Source organism: Cajanus cajan, chromosome 4, assembly GCF_000230855.2.
Source record: "Cajanus cajan strain Asha chromosome 4, NIPB_CcT2T_4, whole genome shotgun sequence".
NCBI lineage: Eukaryota > Viridiplantae > Streptophyta > Magnoliopsida > Fabales > Fabaceae > Cajanus > Cajanus cajan.
Window position 1 is genome coordinate 19,711,012 of NC_138520.1, and position 20,916 is coordinate 19,731,927.

Sequence of the window (20,916 nt, forward strand, 5' to 3'; positions counted from 1 at the left end):
TCATGCACATATTTGATTCACAAAGTAATCATCTGACAAGTCATACAATGGTATAACGTCTAACAACAAAACATATAAGTTATTTAACAACACTAGGCATCTTATGGATCAACTAGAAAACATAAAACAATTCTTTGATCATCAACATCAAAAGAAAATCTCCTTATGGGATTACTATATTTTTGAATATACGAATGTATGCAAATCCTAAATGAAAATCTAAGTTAGTCTAAAATAGCTATACAAGGCCAAAAAACCAACATCTCCGCCTCCAACCATCTGTAGATAGTTCATCAGCAACTCCAAGCCAACTTCTAAACCTAATCCTACTGTAGATAGTTCATCAGCAACTCCAAGCCAACTTCTAAACCTAATCCTAGTTTGTTCTTATATCAGAGATATGATCATCACAACTAACATACAAACTATAGGTAAACTTGATATAATAAAAGCAACATACAGATGGAAGTGCATAAAACATGAATATTATGGAGAGAAAAAAGACACTAGAAAGGGGTAATTGAGTCAATAAAAAATTTAATATTTTTTGAAACAGTGAAGTAGTATCGAGATCATAAAAATGCATATGTAAAGAAATATATAAAGAACATAAGATATTTTTATATTGGTTCATCTTAATCATTAATTCTACGTTTAGATCTTAATCAACTTGATCAAGTTCCACTATTATTCATAAAGATACAAGTATCCTTTCACAAGACACTTCTAGCTCAACCTAAGTTTTCTTTGACTTGTCTCTTTAAACAACCAACCTTAAAGCTTCTTTATATAGGTGTTTCTTGAAGATGACTATTGCAAATCTTTGAACTTCTTTCATAAGATTGCTTTGTCTTTCTTTGTCTTCCTTATTTATAGAGAGAAATGTTTGTTGATGCATTAAATGACCTTTCTAATAGATAAAAGTGTCCGTTGATTCATTAAATTTTTGTGTTTGTTAATTGAAAATCACATTATTTGAGATTTCACACACTTTGAGATATTTGTTTGTTCTTTCTTTGATGAAAAACATATCTTTGTTCTTTTTTGAAGTTAAATTACAAAAAAAAACTTTTATTCCTTCAATCTGTTAAGGAATAACATAGATAAAGATGATTTGGTTATTAGAAATATCAATGATTTATATTTAATGCATTCATCTTAGATAGATGAAGTGATTCATTTAATAGACTACACATCATCATAACCAATCGTCTATTAAGGTTTTTCTTTCTATATGATCTGAAAAATATCTCTTTTTTGTTAGCATTAAAACATGTTTAATTTTGAGGGATCTAAGATTGCCTTTTGATCTGACACATATAAATATCCACACAACATTGAACCTCAAACCCACAACATCTCATTGTGACACCCTTACTACCCCAACACATATATCGAAATATAATAAAAAAAAATTAAGGAAAATAAACTTTTTAAGTTGGTAAAAGGGTTCACATAATAATTCATAACTGTTCTGACTGAAAAATAAAACTTGAAAGATAAAATTCAAGAGTTTACACATTTTTCAAAGAAAATAACATTTATTACAATACCAAATATTCTATCCTAGAGATCCTCTTGCCCCGATGTCACACTATCAGAGCATTTCCCAAATTAACGGATGGCATTCTATATACCACTTGCAGTTGGATCCTCTCCACCTAAAATATCAACAATTTATACGGTGAGAAAAGAAAAATTATCTATATGCAAAATACATTCAATCATATCACAGTATAATTTCATCATAACTCATTATATAGTGTATATATATATATATATCAATTACTCATCATATTCACATACAACATTCGTGCCAATCCAACAATTAACACTATGCCAAGGCCTCGCCACATCTGACACAAGTGATACAGGTTAATTGCCTCACTCAACCCACACCAGACCAGGGTCACGCCCTCCCTGTAGCATCACTTACCCAGGGGCCGTGCCGTCCCTCGCCATTTTGGTGTGAGGAAACACAATCACATTACAATCAATACAATCTCTTGCAATTAACCCTATGCCAGGGCTGCCATAAGCGACATAAGTGGTGGTGTTAACTGTCCTACTCATTCCACATCATACTAGGGTCACGCCTTCCCTATAGCACCACTTACCCAGGGGTCGTGCCATCCTAGTCATCAATGTGAGACATCACAAGCATAATCATACAATATCTCAACTCATAATTCAAATTCACATCAATATCATCCATCAAATAACGTAACAATAACTAATATAATAATCAATAGAATAATTAGTATAAACTATAAACAGCGTATCAGGGGTTATACTACTCCTACCATGCTCATCCTTATTTCATATGAAAGATAAGAAAATTTCCTATAACTCTCATGAAGACATCAAGTCCTAATTCCATCATCTACTTTGTGAAAAATGATAAAAACCGCAACAGCTATAGATAAAGCTGACAGCTTGACCCCTCTTCACTAAAACATCCATATCTGGAGTTCTAGACCTCCTTTTTGGGTGATTCCAACGCCATTGGAAAGCTAAAATCCAAGGCTACAACTTTCATTAAGACCTCAAAATCAAAATATTCACGCTCAGCGCCCAGACTTGCACTCAGCGCGCCCAGCGCATTCTGCAACCAGCAACCCGTACTACCCTTACAATATAGTGAAAAAATAGGAATACATATATATATAGATAATAATAAAGAAAATATAAATTAACTCCAGTAAAGGTGGCAGTGCCTCCTAGTTAGGAATCCATTTATATTTTCCAAATCATAAAAATATAACAAAGATGTAAATTTTAGTCTTTTATCAAGAACATTTAAATTACAAAATAATAGGAGGCTCAGCCTTCCATTCAGATAAATTCCAAATTATAAATTAATAGGAGGCTCGGCCTTCCATTCAGATAAATTAAACGTGATTTTAAGAAATTATTCCTCTACCCAATTCCCTCATGTACTCTACATATAAATAATCCCTTTTTCCCCCGTACCTGGATGAATAGAAACTTGGGCAGAACCTCCTCCTCTTTTTCTTAAATCGGGACCGGAATTAGAGCAGAACCTCCTCTCTTATTCTCTCTTTTTATTTCTCTAGAATTTCTTCTCTCTAAAATTATGAATTTTCAAAAACCTTAAGCTCCTATTTATAGAATTTTTGAAGTTACTATGCATAGGTTACTATTCATTAAAATAATATTATAAGTTACTATGCACTATTCATTAAAATATTCAAATTCATTTATAAATGGAAACTTGCTTCCCTCGTGAGCTCCCTTCAGCAGCCATTTACTATGCAATTGCATAGTAAAATACGTATATATGAATAGTAAAATACGTATATATGAATAGTAAAATACGTATATGTAAATAGTACAATACGTATACGTGAATAGTAAAATTCGTATAAAAATATGATAAACTTTCTAATAATTCCAATACATAAAAATAAAATTTTTTGGAATGTTACATTACTCCCCTCCTTTTAGAAATTTCGTCCTCGAAATTACCTGAATTAAACAAAAATGGATATGAAGTTCTCATCTTTTCCTCTAGTTCCCAAGTAGCACTTTCTGGTATAGCTCCTCCCCAAATAACTTTTACCAAAGGAATTTCTTTACCCCTAAGTTGCTTTACCATTCGATCCTCGACTCTCACCGGGGTAGCTTCCATCGTCAAGTTCTCCTTAACCTCAATATGATCCGACTCAATCACATGCGAAGGATCGTGGATGTATTTTCGAAGTTGAGAAATGTGAAAGACATCATGAAGATTTGACAATTTAGGGGGCAAAGCAATTTGGTAGGCAACATTGCCGACTCTTTTAAGAATTTGAAAAGGACCAATAAATCGAGGAGTAAGTTTTCTGGATTTTAATGCCCTGCCAACCCCAGTCCATGGAGTGACTTTCAAGAATACATGGTCACCTTCTTGAAATTCTAAATCCTTTCTTCTTCTGTCAGCATAACTTTTCTGTCTACTCTGAGATGTCCTCATCCTTTCTTGTATCAATTTAACTTTTTCAGTGGTTTGTTGCACAATCTCAGGTCCTAAGATGACATTGTCTCCAGGCTCACTCCAACACAAAGGAGTTCTACACCTCCTACCATACAAAGCTTCATATGGTGCCATACCTATGCTAGAGTGGTAACTATTATTATAAGTAAACTCTATCAAAGGTAAAAGACTATCCCAACTACCCCCTTGATCCAACACACAAGCTCTAAGCAAGTCCTCCAAAGACTGAATAGTCCTCTCAGTTTGACCATCAGTTTGAGGGTGGTAAGCTGAACTAAGTCTCAGTTGGGTTCCCAAAGCTTGTTGTAGGCTCTCCCAAAATCTAGAGGTGAATCTAGGGTCTCTGTCTGAAATTATGCTAGATGGTATCCCATGTAATCTCACGATTTCATCAATATACAGTCTAGCCAATCTCTCCAGAGAAAACCTAATGTTAATAGGTAGGAAATGTGCACTCTTGGTCAACCTATCAACTATAACCCAAATGGAATCATGCCCTTTCCTAGTTTTAGGCAAAGCAACTATGAAGTCCATAGAGATGCTATCCCACTTCCACTCGGGTATACTCAAAGGCTGAAGTAATCCTGAAGGTTTTTGATGCTCTATCTTAGCCTTCTGACATACTAAACAGGCACTCACAAATTCAGCTATATCTTTCTTCATCCTAGGCCACCAGAATATCTTCCTGAGATCTTGATACATCTTCGTTGCTCCTGGATGAAAACTAAGCTTGCTCTTATGACCTTCCTCTAGTATCAATCGTTTAAGTGTAGGGTCACTAGGCACACATACTCGGTCTTTAAATCTTACCACTCCATCTGCACCCAAGGTAAATTCTCCTCCAATCCCTTGTCCTATAGCCTTACGTCTAGCCTCTAGAAATGAATCCACTAACTGAGCTTCTCCAATTTCCCTCAACAACTCACTAGTCACCCGAGTCATACCTAATCTCACACTATTATGAGTCACTTCACAAGTCAAACTTAAGTCTCTAAATTGGGTCAAAAGATCCATCTCCCTAATCATAAGAGAAGACAAATGCAAAGATTTCCTACTCAAAGCATCAGCTACCACATTAGCTTTTCCTGGATGATAATTAAGATCAAAATCATAGTCCTTAAGAAATTCCAACCATCTCCTTTGCCTCATATTTAAATCTTTTTGGTCAAATAAATACTTAAGACTCTTATGATCACTAAACACCTCAAATTTTGAACCATACAAATAATGTCTCCAAATCTTAAGTGTGAATACCACAGCTGCTAATTCAAGATCATGGGTGGGATAATTCCTCTCATGTACCTTCAATTGTCTGGATGCATAAGATACAACCCTACCCTCTTGCATTAATACACCACCCAATCCCATCTTAGAAGCGTCACAGTAAACCACAAAAGTCTTGCTAAGATCAGGTAATACTAAAACAGGTGCACTAGTCAATTTTTCCTTAAGGGTTCGGAAACTATCTTCACATTTACTATCCCAAACAAACACAACTCCTTTCCTAGTCAAATTTGTCAAAGGTAATACTAACTTAGAAAATCCTTCTATGAATCTCCTATAGTATCCAGCTAATCCAAGGAAACTCCTAATCTCACTAACTGACTTAGGTGCCTCCCAATTCAACACAGCCTCAACCTTAGATGGATCCACTGATATACCCCTACTCGAAATTACATGCCCTAAGAAACTCACCTCCTCTAGCCAAAAATCACATTTGGACAACTTAGCATAAAGTTGTTTCTCCCTGAGTGTTTGTAGTACTACCCTTAAATGTTCCTCATGCTCCTCTTTAGTCTTGGAATAAACTAGTATGTCATCTATAAAGACAACTACAAATTTATCCAAATACGGATGAAGAATCCGATTCATGTAATCCATAAAAATTGCAGGAGCATTCGTCACACCGAAAGGCATTACTAGATACTCATAGTGTCCATAGCGAGTTCTAAAGGCTGTCTTAGGTACATCTTCTTCCTTAACCCTAATCTGGTGGTATCCTGATCTAAGATCAATCTTACTAAACACACAAGCACCTGTCAACTGATCCATAAGATCATCTATCCTAGGCAATGGATATTTGTTCTTAATGGTCACCTTGTTCAACTGGCGATAATCCACACACAATCTCATGCTACCATCTTTCTTTTTGACTAAGAGTACGGGTGCTCCCCAAGGTGATACACTAGGTCTCACAAAACCCTTCTCTAACAAGTCTTCTATTTGCTTTTTCAGTTCCACTAACTCTATGGGTGACATCCTATAAGGTGCAATAGAAATAGGTCCTGTTCCTGGAACTAAATCTATGGAAAATTCTACTTCTCTTCTGGGTGGTAAGCTAGACACATCAGAAAAGACATCCGAAAAGTCACACACAACAGGCAATTCATTTACCAAAACATTTTTCTCGGAATTCAGAGAAGCTAACAACATGTACACTTGGGCATCTTCTTGCAAAGATACCTTAACTTGGTTGGCAGTCAAATAATCCTTACTCACTTTTTCAACAGACTCCTCAAAAATAATAGATTTACTAGCACAATTCAAAAGGACATGATTGGAAGATAACCAGTCCATACCCAAAATAACATCTAGTTGACTTAGAGGTAAACAAATTAAGTCAACCATGAAATCTCTACCTTCAATAGTCAGAGGACACTTTGAACAGACATCAGAAGTGATTACCGATTCACTAGTAGGTGTTTTGACAATTAACTCAAAAGACAAGGAAGAGACAGGTAATTTTAGTTTAGACACACACGCATGTGATATGAAAGAGTGAGTCGCACCAGAATCATATAAAACGGTTAAAGGAGTTCCATTAATGAAACACATACCCTGAATTAAGTCTTCGGATTGAGTAGCTTCAGCACCACTCAAAGCAAATACTCTTCCTGTGGTTCGAGGTTTGCTAGCGCTCCCTCCAGCCTCTGTTATTTCTTTCCTACTCTGAGGGCATTCACTAGCTTTATGTCCCTCTGCTTTACATTTGAAGCATATCATTATCCTTTGCATCCGACAATCAACTGCCTTATGACCTGGCTTTCCACATTTAAAACAGTTGTTGTGTGGAACAAAACCCACACTTCCCCTTCCAGAAGTTTGGCTAACCATTGGAACTTGGCTTCTTTGTTGGATAGAACCCTGATTATTCACCTTAGAACTTGAGTCCCCTGTAAACTTGGTATAAGGTTTACCCTTGGATGAACCAAACTTATTATTTCTCATTGGTCCTCCACTTTTATAATGAGTTACCCTAGCTCGGTTGTCCTCATCATAAACTCTGCACTTGTTCACCAATTCATGGTAGTGTGTGATCCCTTGATAATTGAATACTTGTTTGATTTCAGGGCGCAGACCGCTCACAAACTTCACACATTTGTCCTCCTCATTGTCTACGCCATCATACATAGGACAAAATCTAACCAAGTCTTCAAATTTAGTCACATATTCAGCCACTGAATTCTCTCCTTGTTTTAATTCAAGGAATTCTACTTGTTTCTTATGTCTCACGTCTCGGGGAAAATATTTCTCCAAGAACAGTCGTTTGAAATTTTCCCAGTTTACTTGAGTTCCCGCAGCCATCATTCTTTGTAAAGCACCTTGCCACCAAATACCAGCCTCCCCAGAAAGCATAAAGACAGCTAAAGTCACTTTCTGTATCATAGGACATCCCATAGCTTGGAATATCTTTTCGACTTCAAATATCCAGTCAGCAGCTCCGTCAGGATTATAGCCTCCATGGAAACTTGGTGGATTATTTCGCTGAAATCTCTCTAGCCAATCAATGTCTGGTCGTTGGTTCAAATTACCAAGAGCCTGAGCCATTGCTTGCAAAGCATCGGCTATTGCACGATCGTTTCTACCTCCTGCCATTGTTTTCTGTGTTTCCCCAAAAAGTTAACAATCATACTCTAAAACAACAAACTCAATCAATCGTCATATTATCAATAAGTTCAACAATTAATTTTGCCACATCATCCATCTACCAAACAAGCACAATAGACTCATAACTCACGGCCGATTGAATCGACCTGCTCTGATACCACTAAATGTGACACCCTTACTACCCCAACACATATATCGAAATATAATAAAAAAAAATTAAGGAAAATAAACTTTTTAAGTTGGTAAAAGGGTTCACATAATAATTCATAACTGTTCTGACTGAAAAATAAAACTTGAAAGATAAAATTCAAGAGTTTACACATTTTTCAAAGAAAATAACATTTATTACAATACCAAATATTCTATCCTAGAGATCCTCTTGCCCCGATGTCACACTATCAGAGCATTTCCCAAATTAACGGATGGCATTCTATATACCACTTGCAGTTGGATCCTCTCCACCTAAAATATCAACAATTTATACGGTGAGAAAAGAAAAATTATCTATATGCAAAATACATTCAATCATATCACAGTATAATTTCATCATAACTCATTATATAGTGTATATATATATATATATCAATTACTCATCATATTCACATACAACATTCGTGCCAATCCAACAATTAACACTATGTCAAGGCCTCGCCACATCTGACACAAGTGATACAGGTTAATTGCCTCACTCAACCCACACCAGACCAGGGTCACGCCCTCCCTGTAGCATCACTTACCCAGGGGCCGTGCCGTCCCTCGCCATTTTGGTGTGAGGAAACACAATCACATTACAATCAATACAATCTCTTGCAATTAACCCTATGCCAGGGCTGCCATAAGCGACATAAGTGGTGGTGTTAACTGTCCTACTCATCCCACATCATACTAGGGTCACGCCTTCCCTATAGCACCACTTACCCAGGGGTCGTGCCATCCTAGTCATCAATGTGAGACATCACAAGCATAATCATACAATATCTCAACTCATAATTCAAATTCACATCAATATCATCCATCAAATAACGTAACAATAACTAATATAATAATCAATAGAATAATTAGTATAAACTATAAACAGCGTATCAGGGGTTATACTACTCCTACCATGCTCATCCTTATTTCATATGAAAGATAAGAAAATTTCCTATAACTCTCATGAAGACATCAAGTCCTAATTCCATCATCTACTTTGTGAAAAATGATAAAAACCGCAACAGCTATAGATAAAGCTGACAGCTTGACCCCTCTTCACTAAAACATCCATATCTGGAGTTCTAGACCTCCTTTTTGGGTGATTCCAACGCCATTGGAAAGCTAAAATCCAAGGCTACAACTTTCATTAAGACCTCAAAATCAAAATATTCACGCTCAGCGCCCAGACTTGCACTCAGCGCGCCCAGCGCATTCTGCAACCAGCAACCCGTACTACCCTTACAATATAGTGAAAAAATAGGAATACATATATATATAGATAATAATAAAGAAAATATAAATTAACTCCAGTAAAGGTGGCAGTGCCTCCTAGTTAGGAATCCATTTATATTTTCCAAATCATAAAAATATAACAAAGATGTAAATTTTAGTCTTTTATCAAGAACATTTAAATTACAAAATAATAGGAGGCTCAGCCTTCCATTCAGATAAATTCCAAATTATAAATTAATAGGAGGCTCGGCCTTCCATTCAGATAAATTAAACGTGATTTTAAGAAATTATTCCTCTACCCAATTCCCTCATGTACTCTACATATAAATAATCCCCTTTTCCCCCGTACCTGGATGAATAGAAACTTGGGCAGAACCTCCTCCTCTTTTTCTTAAATCGGGACCGGAATTAGAGCAGAACCTCCTCTCTTATTCTCTCTTTTTATTTCTCTAGAATTTCTTCTCTCTAAAATTATGAATTTTCAAAAACCTTAAGCTCCTATTTATAGAATTTTTGAAGTTACTATGCATAGGTTACTATTCATTAAAATAATATTATAAGTTACTATGCACTATTCATTAAAATATTCAAATTCATTTATAAATGGAAACTTGCTTCCCTCGTGAGCTCCCTTCAGCAGCCATTTACTATGCAATTGCATAGTAAAATACGTATATATGAATAGTAAAATACGTATATATGAATAGTAAAATACGTATATGTAAATAGTACAATACGTATACGTGAATAGTAAAATTCGTATAAAAATATGATAAACTTTCTAATAATTCCAATACATAAAAATAAAATTTTTTGGAATGTTACACTCATCACCAAAAATTGCACGAACAACCACATCACAACATCGTATGCAATGCATACACAACTTCATATGCTTAATTGTGCCATGCATTGTCACACACTAACAGCTTGAGGATTTCCCACATCCCTACTAGACTATAACAACCTTAGTCACTCATGTATTGTTAACATAAACCCAAAAAGTCATGTATCACTATTGGGTATAATATAGCTTGGGTTTAGGTCTATCACGACATTAGTCTATAAAACTTAGTCCTTAATGGATTTAGCCCTCTGCCTACCCCTAAGATACTAGACATTATTCCATACTTGTTAAAAAATGGTCTACAAAATTGATTGTTTTAGGTCTACAAAATTCTTTGTACAACTAATTTTGTTTGGTCTATGTTGTCTAAAAGCATTCTTAAAATAAGGCTTTGACCAATTTTCAAAACAATATTCAAATCAATTTTTAAACAATCTATCTTGTATATGCTTACACCGATTTGGATGTGTAGTACACAAATCCACTGTTGAGATTGTCTTTTAGCCTGTCCTTTTCCTTAACTGCAATAACCCCACCCCTTCACGAGAGAAAGCCTTACCGGCAACATTCTACACCAAAGTTGTAGTAGTTGATGTTTGTTTTTCCGCTGTCCCTGATGCCAACTTCACCTTCCCAACTACAAAACTAGAGTTGTTGGCATTTGCTCTAACAAGGTCCTCGTTGTTTCTAGACATTGCGAAAAAACTCGTACTCATGAGTATCTACAAATAAAATCTGTCATGGATAATAAATAAGTAGCATAAATGGATACTCGTAGGTAATGAGTATGAATATTTTTTTACTTGTTCATAAATGGGAGGAGGTAAGTGTAGTAATATCCATATCTGTTGTGACACCCTTTTACCTGAAAGCATAACAAATAAGGATTTTCCTTTGATAAGAAATTTTAATAAATACTATATCATTTAAATAAATTAAATTGGTGTTGATTAGTAAACATGTTTACATAATCTTCATAAAATACAGCTCTCAAATGGAATAAAATATTATTAATTTCTCAAATAATCTACGTGAGGCACAACTGCCCAATTACATAAACTCCAACCTAACAGGAAGTCATAAAATGATTAATCTCTGTTAAATTAAAGAAACATAAACTCTCTAGCCCTGATATCACTCAATCAAAGCAAGATCCCACATAACCCATAAAGTATCAAGCTTCCCCTCCATCAAACTCCTCTTTTAGTACCTTATCTATGCTTGCAAATGGTGATCAGCCCAAACACACACAATTACAAACTAGGAGTGAGAATATGTCTCATCCATGTATATAGTACATATGAAACATAAGAGTAGTACTAATAAACATACGTCATAGTTAGACTTCGTTGAAGAATTTTCATTTATCAATCATCAAGGAAAACACTCATCTTAATATATATGAATTCACTTTACAACTCATTTAGGTAAACCAAACAATTACAATTAATATTCATAAACTCATGTAAATGCATGCCCCTAACTGTACATGTATAGGGTACCAAATCTCCTTTTCATCCTCAACTTAGAATAACCTAGCAGCCATGGAATGGGACCACCTCCTTTCGATGTATGGATCACCTCCCTCTGATGAGCCCCCTTGAACCATCCTTAACTAGAGGATGTCTATCAAGGTGTTGTTAAAGTGTTATAGCTGGCCATGGTTTTCTCTTACCTCCTGCAAAAGGTTCCCCATAATAACACTCCTAAGGTCTAGGTAGATAACCTTTGAGACTTACTTGCATAAACTCACACTATCATGACAACCAAACATGTATGAATAGACTCTACTAATCAAACCACATCATCAAATATATGAAAAAACGACCAATTTTAGTTGTCAGTCTACAACACTAGACTTATCCACCACGTCTAACCACATTACTCATAGTGACTCATTATATCATGCATCAATATAATTTCTCATACAACAATACTGATACTTATTCATTATTCATACTAACAAGATATATCATTCACTTAACCTTTAACAAATTATTATTATTTACCTTTATTCTCTTAACTCTAGTCCTTGATCCCTCCTCATGGCTTCTTTGTTTATTAATTATTTATGCAACCCAATAATCTACGAAATAGGTGTGGCGCTCAACAAGGTCAGACTTGTGGATAACATGAAGAGATTAGGGACCACTTTTTCATATTCATGCTTAGTGTTGTGTCACCCAAACCTAACATGAAGAGGTCCAGCATGTCTCTGCCTAATTTACGCTCGACGTGTGTGCTCTTCTGTCTAACACTAAGAAGTTAGGAACCTTGTGGAACTAACTCACTTGGCATGATTAGGGTTATGCCTGATGTCCACCATCCCCAAAAATTGATGTCAAACATTGTTGGGAAACACACCCCTCACCCAACACTAAGAGTTTAGAGCCCTCTCTAGCAACCTTGCGCATGATGTGGCTCCTTCCATGTATAGCCTAGGAATCTAGGTTCACCATGCCTAACATTGCTACAAATTTTGCACTTCACAAAATTGTGAAGCTCACAATTTGGGTTTTCAAAACCTCATCCGAAAACATCTGAGCATCTCTTTTACTAAGTTAATGTAATTTTATATCATACATGGAACAACATGCATTCCTTAGAACGCTCAAGTTCATCCATTCAATCCAAAATCCCCAAAACATACACTCTAACCTTAAACAATTCAATTCATCACAAGATTAATCCAATGATGCAATTTCACCATGATTAATCACAAATTTACAACAACAATAATTATATAGTACCATCTATTGTAGATCATTCACATTAGCATAGATTAATAAACCTAAACTCTCTTTCTTTTCCTCACCTCATTCTCATTTAATTTATTTAGTAAAAACATTATTTATATTATAGACTTAATTAATTAATAAATTAGTTAATTAATCAAGTATATAATATAATTCTTATCAAAGAAAAATTATTTTATTTGATTTTAGAAAATTTGGGATGTTACACCGCGGGTAGCAACTAAGTAAAATTAGTTAAATATTTATATATTTATCTTATATTTTTTAATATTATATTAATATTTTGACAAAATTAGTGTTAAATGCAAGTTTAAAAATAAATGTCAATTGATTATCTTTAACATTTCAATAAAATTAATGTATACAAGCTTAAAATTATTTGTAATATTTTTATCTTTTTAAAAAAATTACAAATATGCATGGATATCCACGAATATTTATAAAATTCGAGGGAACCCATTTAATGAATACTCACATGAGTATGGGATGAGTATATGACAAATTTTTAGCTAGTAGAACGAGGATAAGTATCCTACTACCTGTCCCTACAAGGCCTCATTACTATCCATAGTTCTACTATCATTATCTCCATCAGTAAAATGACCATTTTAACATTGTTCACATTGTCGTTGTAGTGCAAGTTAGCCAAAATATGGTTAGGTTAGCTTGTAAAACAAGTTAACTCAACCTTGGTTAGGCTAGAGTGGGATGTCCCATTCTTGGTCTCCACCTTCCCTAATCAAGTTTGTGACACCCTCTACCCCACATGTTATCATAATACACAATTCAATAATTTTACTAAATAAAATAAAACCACTTGAGTAGAAGTATCACATTACTCATATAACTAAACAATAAACAAAAGCAAGATTCGAAAGGGTAATTACAACAATACTAAAGTTAAGTCTTAACACAAGTTCAACTAATAGAATAAAAATCCTAATTTAAAAAAATAATTGAAATTATCAACTCCTATCTACTACCCCAATGTCACTTCTTATCAGAGTACTCCTAACACAAGGTCTAAACCTCGTCATTTTCATAAATAGTTTCACCAACAATCATACACCAAACAAAAAACAAAAGAAGGGGAAGTTAGAATCATCTCTCTATGGCTACCTATGAACGTTATGGCTGGGTAACCACACACAAAAGCAACATATATACAATTACAAATAATAACAATAATATCTACACCATTCCATCTCACACATTTTAGTATATATCACATTTACATCTCATAGTCAATAAAAAAATATAATTATTATGCTATGTCACTGCATTGGACAAGGAAACTCCTAATCTATATGCATGGTGCGCTAGTAAAAATGAATGCCAATTGTTAATTGTTGCCCAAAAGTTTAGTAGCCTAAGAGAACATGTTGGGTTACAACCATCACAACACTCTACACTAGAAGGATAAACATCAGGGTGCATTAAGATAACTATGTTGGCGAAGTTTTACCCCATTCACATAACAGCCAGAACAGTACCCTGGCTCCCGAACCTAACTATTGCCAAGGTCATGAATACCTAAGCTTTTTTACAAAAGGGACCTTCCCTAGTGTGACATCTTCTACCCCAACATACATATACAATAATTATAAAAATAAAATTCTTCATCACTAAAAACCAAATATCCAACCACATAAGGGTAAAGAGTTCACATTCATAAACTTAATCCAAATAACATGTCAGTGAAATTACAAAGAAATAAACTGAGTTTTCAAATAGTTTAATGGAAATATCATCCTAAACTAAGCCTAACTATGCCCCGATGTCACATATCCTATCAGAGTATGCCTAACTGAATCCTAAGCCTCATTACCATCACCCTCATGCTAATAATCACCTGCAACGCAATTTAAACACATACAAAGAACAACAAGGGAGTGAGAAACATTTCACTCAGGTTCAGGTGCAGAAATAAAGGTTAGATAGCACACACACACACAACAAACATATTACAAGTCACAAGCACCAATCACATATAAACAATACACATACATAATCAGTATCACATGTACACTCATTTATCATACAATGATGTCATGGAGTCGACTCATAATAATGCATGCATGTGGCACTATACGAAAGTTTCACATTTCTCATCACTTCATCATTTCATCACTGGTGACCTAAGGTACACCTTGTTAGCTTGTTACATCACTAGTGACCCAAGGTACACCTTGTTAGCTTGTTACATCACTGGTATGTGGCCTAAGCGGCACACCTGAAATATATCATATATGCACATGATGCATGTCACAATTCACTATTTCATTGACTCAACATTTTACTTGTCATGGAATTTCATGTCTTTTCTCATTTCATCACATTTCACATTCTCATAGTCATAACTTATCACATTTCACATTCTCATAGTCATAGCTTATCTCATTTCATCATGTTTCACATTCTCATAGTCATAGTGTTCACATTAGCACATTCTCATTCACATCTTGTCTCATTTCATTGGTTCATATTTCACATAGTCATACTCATAATTGTTCCTCATAGGATTTCGCACAGGAACCCACAGAGCACTCTAATTCATATCAAAACTTATCTAATTTTGAAATCAAATACATATTTACACTCTACATCACACAAGGAATGCAACAGAACATTCAGAAAGCAAAACAGAAAATATTCATATTTTGCCTGTTTCTCATAGGGTTCTCTCAAGAACCCATATAACACTCTAATTCATATCAAATATTGTTTACTTTCAAAATTAATCACATATTCATGTATAACATCCAATAAGGAATACAACAGAACAATCAGAAGGAAAAATAGAAAACATTCATATTTTGCCTGTTCCTAGAAACATGCATCAAGTAAGGGATTGGGGGCCAATCCTACTACCCAACAATTATTCCCACACCCCCGAGCGAGGTTTCTCACTCTCCCTTACCTGGATAAGCAGAAGATGAAGCTAGAGCAGAATCTAGTTGATCTCCTTCTCTTGGTTCTCCTTGGTCTTCAGAGAGTGTGTCCAGAAGTAGTGCCAGAGTTTTCTATTTATAGATGTCAGGAGTGACCAAAACGGCCTGTTTCAGATCCAAAATGGCCCGTTCTGGACTCATTCGTCATATGTAAAATTCACATCTAGAATGACCCATTCTTAAACCAGAATAGCCCGTTCTTAAACCAGAGCTGCCCGTTCCCAACTAGGGTTATATGCCTTTTTAGTAATTTGGAACAACCCGTTCTAATTTGGGAATGACCCATTTTGTGAAAATCGAGGTGTTATACCTAGTGGTTGATTCTGCATTGTAGCCATTCAAAAATCAATTTGATGCTCATGATGCATGTCATACAAGACTTTTATGCAATTAATGTTCAACATGCTTCATCAACTCAAACTTATACATACATACATATATATATATATATATATATATATATATATATATATATATATGTGTGTGTGTGTGTGTGTGTGTGTGTGTGCGTGTGTGTGTGTGTGCGTGTGTGTGTGTGTGTGTTTGTGTGTGTACGTATATATGCATGTATATGTGTATGTGTGTTTGTGTATATATATATATATCACTACAAAAAAAAGTGGATTTAGTAGAGGTTAATTTTAAATTTACCTGAGGTTAAAACCCCGTTAATGACGTTACCCGCGGTTGCATTTTCCGCAACCAAATTGTCCATCGGTAACGTGTTACCAACGGTTTTAGCGAACCTTGGGTAAACGCACATGTTCCCGGGGGTTTTAAAACCCCAGTAAATTACCAGCGATTTTAAAGCCCCAGTTAATTACCAGAGGTTTTAAAACCCCAATTAATTACCAGAGGTTTTAAAACCCTCAAATGATTACCTGGGGTTCTAGAACCCCTATTAATTCCTCGCGATTTGTAAACTTTTGACAATTAGATGAGGTTTCTATTAAATAATAGAGATTAATAATCCTAAAAAAATTTTAAAAAACTAATATGGTGCTGCACTTGTCTGCAATTTTTAACTCCCATTAATTGTTAAGGATTAATTACTATAAAATATTTGTAGAAGGGGTTATTTAACCCCATCATTGTTATTTTTATTTTAACATTTATTTCTTAATTGTGTACGTCAATAAGTTTTTGAACCACTATTATTCTCATAAATTATTGTTTTTATTTGTTGTGTATATATACATACATATATATATATATAATACTAGTTTTTAGAAGATCTTATTTTTATTAATAAAGCTTGTAAATCAAATCAAATTTGCAAGTTATAAATATAAACTAAATTTATATTTCTAGCATAAGGTATGAAGCTTAAAATTAACATAATGTAGCATAATAGTAATAAAGGAGTATTCTCATGAAGTCACTCCTAAAAGAAGAAATAGACTACAAATTACTCAAAATAAACTAGCACAGAGTTTTTATCTTCAAAAAATGAAGCACAAATCAACTACAAATTAATTAATGTGCTTTTAAGCTATCACCCACACCCCATTTCACGTTGAGAATTTGTTTCATATGTTGGCACACTTCCTTGATCAGAAACCTACAATATAAACATAAATCATAATTAGAAACACAAAATATACAATATTAGATATTGAAAAAAGTGATTTCATTTTGAAACACTACCGGTGAATTATTGAACATAGCCAAGTCAAAAGGTAATTGGCCTTGATAATTTTGAGCAAACATTATTAATTCAAGATAATTTAGCCACCCTAAACACTAATTACATGAGAAAAACATGCAGAAAAATAGAAATACCATCAACCACGTAGTTAAGTTAACAAATCGATCTCTACGGTTATAAAAATATTGGAAACTTGCTGAATGTATAACACTAGTTTTTTGAGGCATGAGTCCTCGCATGTGGAGGGTGCAACCACAATTCCTAAATTGATTTGATTCTAATTAATACATATATTAGTATTTATGGTTGGTCTTAATAAAGATAGACAACCACGTAAATGAAATAGAAGACAATTTTTTTGGAAGGACTTCACTAACCATATGTTTTAATTTCTGGTAGTAAATTGGACCCATAAAAATATATGCTTGCAATGGGCAACCTGTAATACCTGAAAAAGAAAAAGTGAATTAGGCCACCTTAGATTGATAAATAGAAAAATGTAAATAACATTGCCTGCATATTTATTGGTGTTGAAAATCAATATATCACATTTAGCATTTATTTATACTAGTTTATAGGCACAAAATTAGAGATGCTCACGGGTCAATTTGGCAAAACTGGTTACCAAACCAGATCAAAATACTATGGGTTATGTTAAGTTGGGTCAGTTTATAGGCACAAAATTAGAGATGCTCATGGGTTAATTTTTGTCAAACCCAAATTGAACAACCCGTTCGTGAACAAGTTATAGATTGGGTTGGATCAATTAAGTCTAACCATTTAAAATTATTTTAAATTTCTAAAAAATTATATTTTTTTAAAAAGTTAACTTATAAGTATGGTATAAATAATATATTTTTGAGAAGCGAAAAAACTTATCGAATAAAGCTTGTATATGCATTTTGAACTAATGTATAGGTGTGCTTGACTCGCTCGAAGACCCATCTAAAATCCCCTACCAAAAAAGTAACTATGTAGGGCAATCTAACCAAAGAAAAATTTTCAACCTATTGCTAAAAACAGTATGTGCTAGAATAAAGACTATTCCAAAAAAATTTAAAAGTCCTTTTATCTACAACCTGAAATGATAACTAAGAAAATAATAACCTGAATAAATGAAATATTTCCCACTGTAGTTGAATCCTTTACTGACAAGAGTTTCACTGCAAGAGCAAGAAAACTATGAGAATACGGATATAGATAAATCATGGAATGAGTGATATACAAGGGACAAACAAGATACCTTATGGTTTCAACCTTGTCAGCATGACCACTTCTTTCCCTAAAAGCACTTCCATAGTGAAACCTGCCACATGAAACCCCTGCTTTCCCTCCAAGAAGCTCTATCATCTTTCCAACAGTCATTCGACTAATATACCATAATAAAAATAAGTTCCCATATTGAAACATGCATTATATATTTATTTATTTATAAATAAAACTGTTTTAATGCTAGATATATATTTTGAACTGATTGTGTTCTATTATTAGTGCACAATTCCTTTTATTTTGTACAGATTTATTAGGGATAGTGTTTTTCTAGTAGTGAGATGGTGGATAACATGTGTGCCAATGTCATGGTGGATGTTATTAATCCAACCATAATCACGATCAACAGTTATAAGGCCTCCTCTTAAATAAAGAAAAGCCATTATTTTTGAACTATACTATAATAATGTTGTGTTCCAACTTCCAAGTCAAAAAGCACTCACCAAATAATATGGATACACAAACAATGGAAACGGTACAGTGAATCTCACAAGGGTTCTTTACCCAACAATGTTTTGGTATGACAGCTCTTATTTCTGCAATCTTAAATGGTGGAGGAGCACTAGGATCAAAGTCTTTTTGCTGTCCATTAACAGCATCATAGGGTAAAGGCTCTGTGTCTCTAACCATTGCTGCTATTGGCTTAGTGTTTCTGTTTCAGGAATATGTAGTGTGGTGAGTGGGGTGATGGCTTTATGTTGTGTAAAATCTAAAAACCAAGAAGGATTAATTTATTTGCACTTTGAAAAGGGATTCGTTAGCTGTGACTCTAAATCAAAGTTATGCAAGTAATTAATTTTTTCCAACGAAAATATCATTCAAGCCATGAACATAACTAACCTGAATCCACATTTTATAAATTCTAAACAAGCAACACACATCCAAACGCAAATATTTCATAAAACAACCAAAATCCAGCTAGCATAACAGTTATACCTTCTTCTGAGACTGAAAAACAGGTTGCTCGACTTCAACCGAAACCACAGGGTGGAGATGCGGATGGCACGCATTAACAGCATGCACAATACATTCCACGATCCCAACATGGTTCATTCCTGTAAACAATTAAAGTCACATAATAAATCCCTCAAAATTAAAGAATAAACCAAAATCACATCGTAATGACAGACCCAAATCAGCAGGTCGGAAGAGCATCTCCGGCACAAGAAACCGTTCATTCGTTAAGTCAAACTCCTAAAAAGGATCACACAAACGAATGGAAGAAAACAAAAGAACAAAAAAAAATGGCAATGGCACAACTTGGATGAACACGGCAGTTCTAGTCACCTGCATCCACAACTTCTGCCGCAACAAAGGCCCCGTTTCTGGCATTCTCAAAGGCTATGTCGGCTTAAGCACCACCATATTCACCGACCTCTGCTCTGCTCTCTTCGTCGACGACCCTACATCCTTCTAGTCATGCTCGCTCTCGTTCCATTCGCTGTTTGCCTCTCTGGAATCTTTTTCCTCAACGCAATCGCCGTGGTCGTTGCCCTTTACCTCTTGGCTTTCGGGTTCCTGCCCAACCCCAGCGCTTTGGCGTCTTGGGCGTTCGCCGTGGTTTTGGTTGTTCTGTTGGCGGCGCCGTTGGGAATTCCGGTCCACTCTTACTTGAAATCGCGAGGATTGAAAGAGTGTGTGGATGTGGATGTGGAGGAAGCGTTACTTGTCGAAAACGTGAAGGGGAATGAAAGTGAGCCGAAGTTCTTTCCTAGGGTTTCGATGTCGCGGCGGGTGTACGCGCACTGTGTTGAACAAGATGTCTTTATTAGAAAGAGGAAAAGGAAATAATAGGAGGGAAATTAAAAAAATAATATTTTAATTAATTAAAATAATATTACCCAGGATTTCTAAAAAATACCGGGCACTTTCCCGGGGTTTGAAATCAAACCCCTATAATTTAACTAGAGTTATTAAAACTCCCGTAAGTGTATACGTTTCCAGGGATTATAGTAACTTCAGTTAAAAACATAATTTCTTGTAGTATATTCAATAAGTGTATCACATACTCAATCTTAATATTGTACTTAGGCACAATTGGATTGTCTTATCTCGTCCCACTTTTTACACTAGTAAGTTAGACTTGGACTTCCATTCACATGATCATCACATATTCAACACCATCAATATTAATC

At 34.8% G+C, this 20,916-nt stretch overlaps 2 protein-coding genes across 6 annotated transcripts in view; one reads left to right on the forward strand and one right to left on the reverse strand.

Annotated features, from left to right (window-relative positions):
• The window catches only part of LOC109792476 (putative 2-isopropylmalate synthase), a 37,955-nt gene that overhangs the window by 13,653 nt on the left and 3,386 nt on the right, over window positions 1-20,916 (forward strand). For 2 of the 4 annotated variants that reach the window (XM_083072357.1, XM_083072358.1), the window contains exon 7: window positions 19,309-19,386. The exons of the other annotated variants lie outside the window; for them this stretch is intronic. In XM_083072357.1, the coding sequence (XP_082928483.1) occupies window positions 19,309-19,386 (78 nt within the window). The remainder of the gene's footprint in view (window positions 1-19,308; window positions 19,387-20,916) is intronic. 4 annotated transcript variants of the gene reach the window in all.
• On the reverse strand, window positions 17,145-20,551 carry LOC145956753 (DNA-directed RNA polymerase III subunit 2). Of its 2 annotated transcripts, XM_083072361.1 has the most exons (7): window positions 20,069-20,551; window positions 19,912-19,975; window positions 19,718-19,836; window positions 18,756-18,881; window positions 18,620-18,675; window positions 17,890-17,960; window positions 17,145-17,425 (listed from the first exon to the last, which is right to left on the reverse strand). In XM_083072361.1, exons 3-7 carry the CDS (start codon window positions 19,825-19,827, stop codon window positions 17,360-17,362), a joined length of 429 nt encoding a protein of 142 aa, XP_082928487.1. In that variant the 5' UTR covers window positions 19,828-19,836; window positions 19,912-19,975; window positions 20,069-20,551; the 3' UTR covers window positions 17,145-17,359. The 2 variants fall into 2 exon arrangements, with proteins under 2 accessions (XP_082928487.1, XP_082928486.1); XM_083072360.1 differs by lacking the exon at window positions 19,912-19,975 and having other exon boundaries at window positions 20,069-20,549.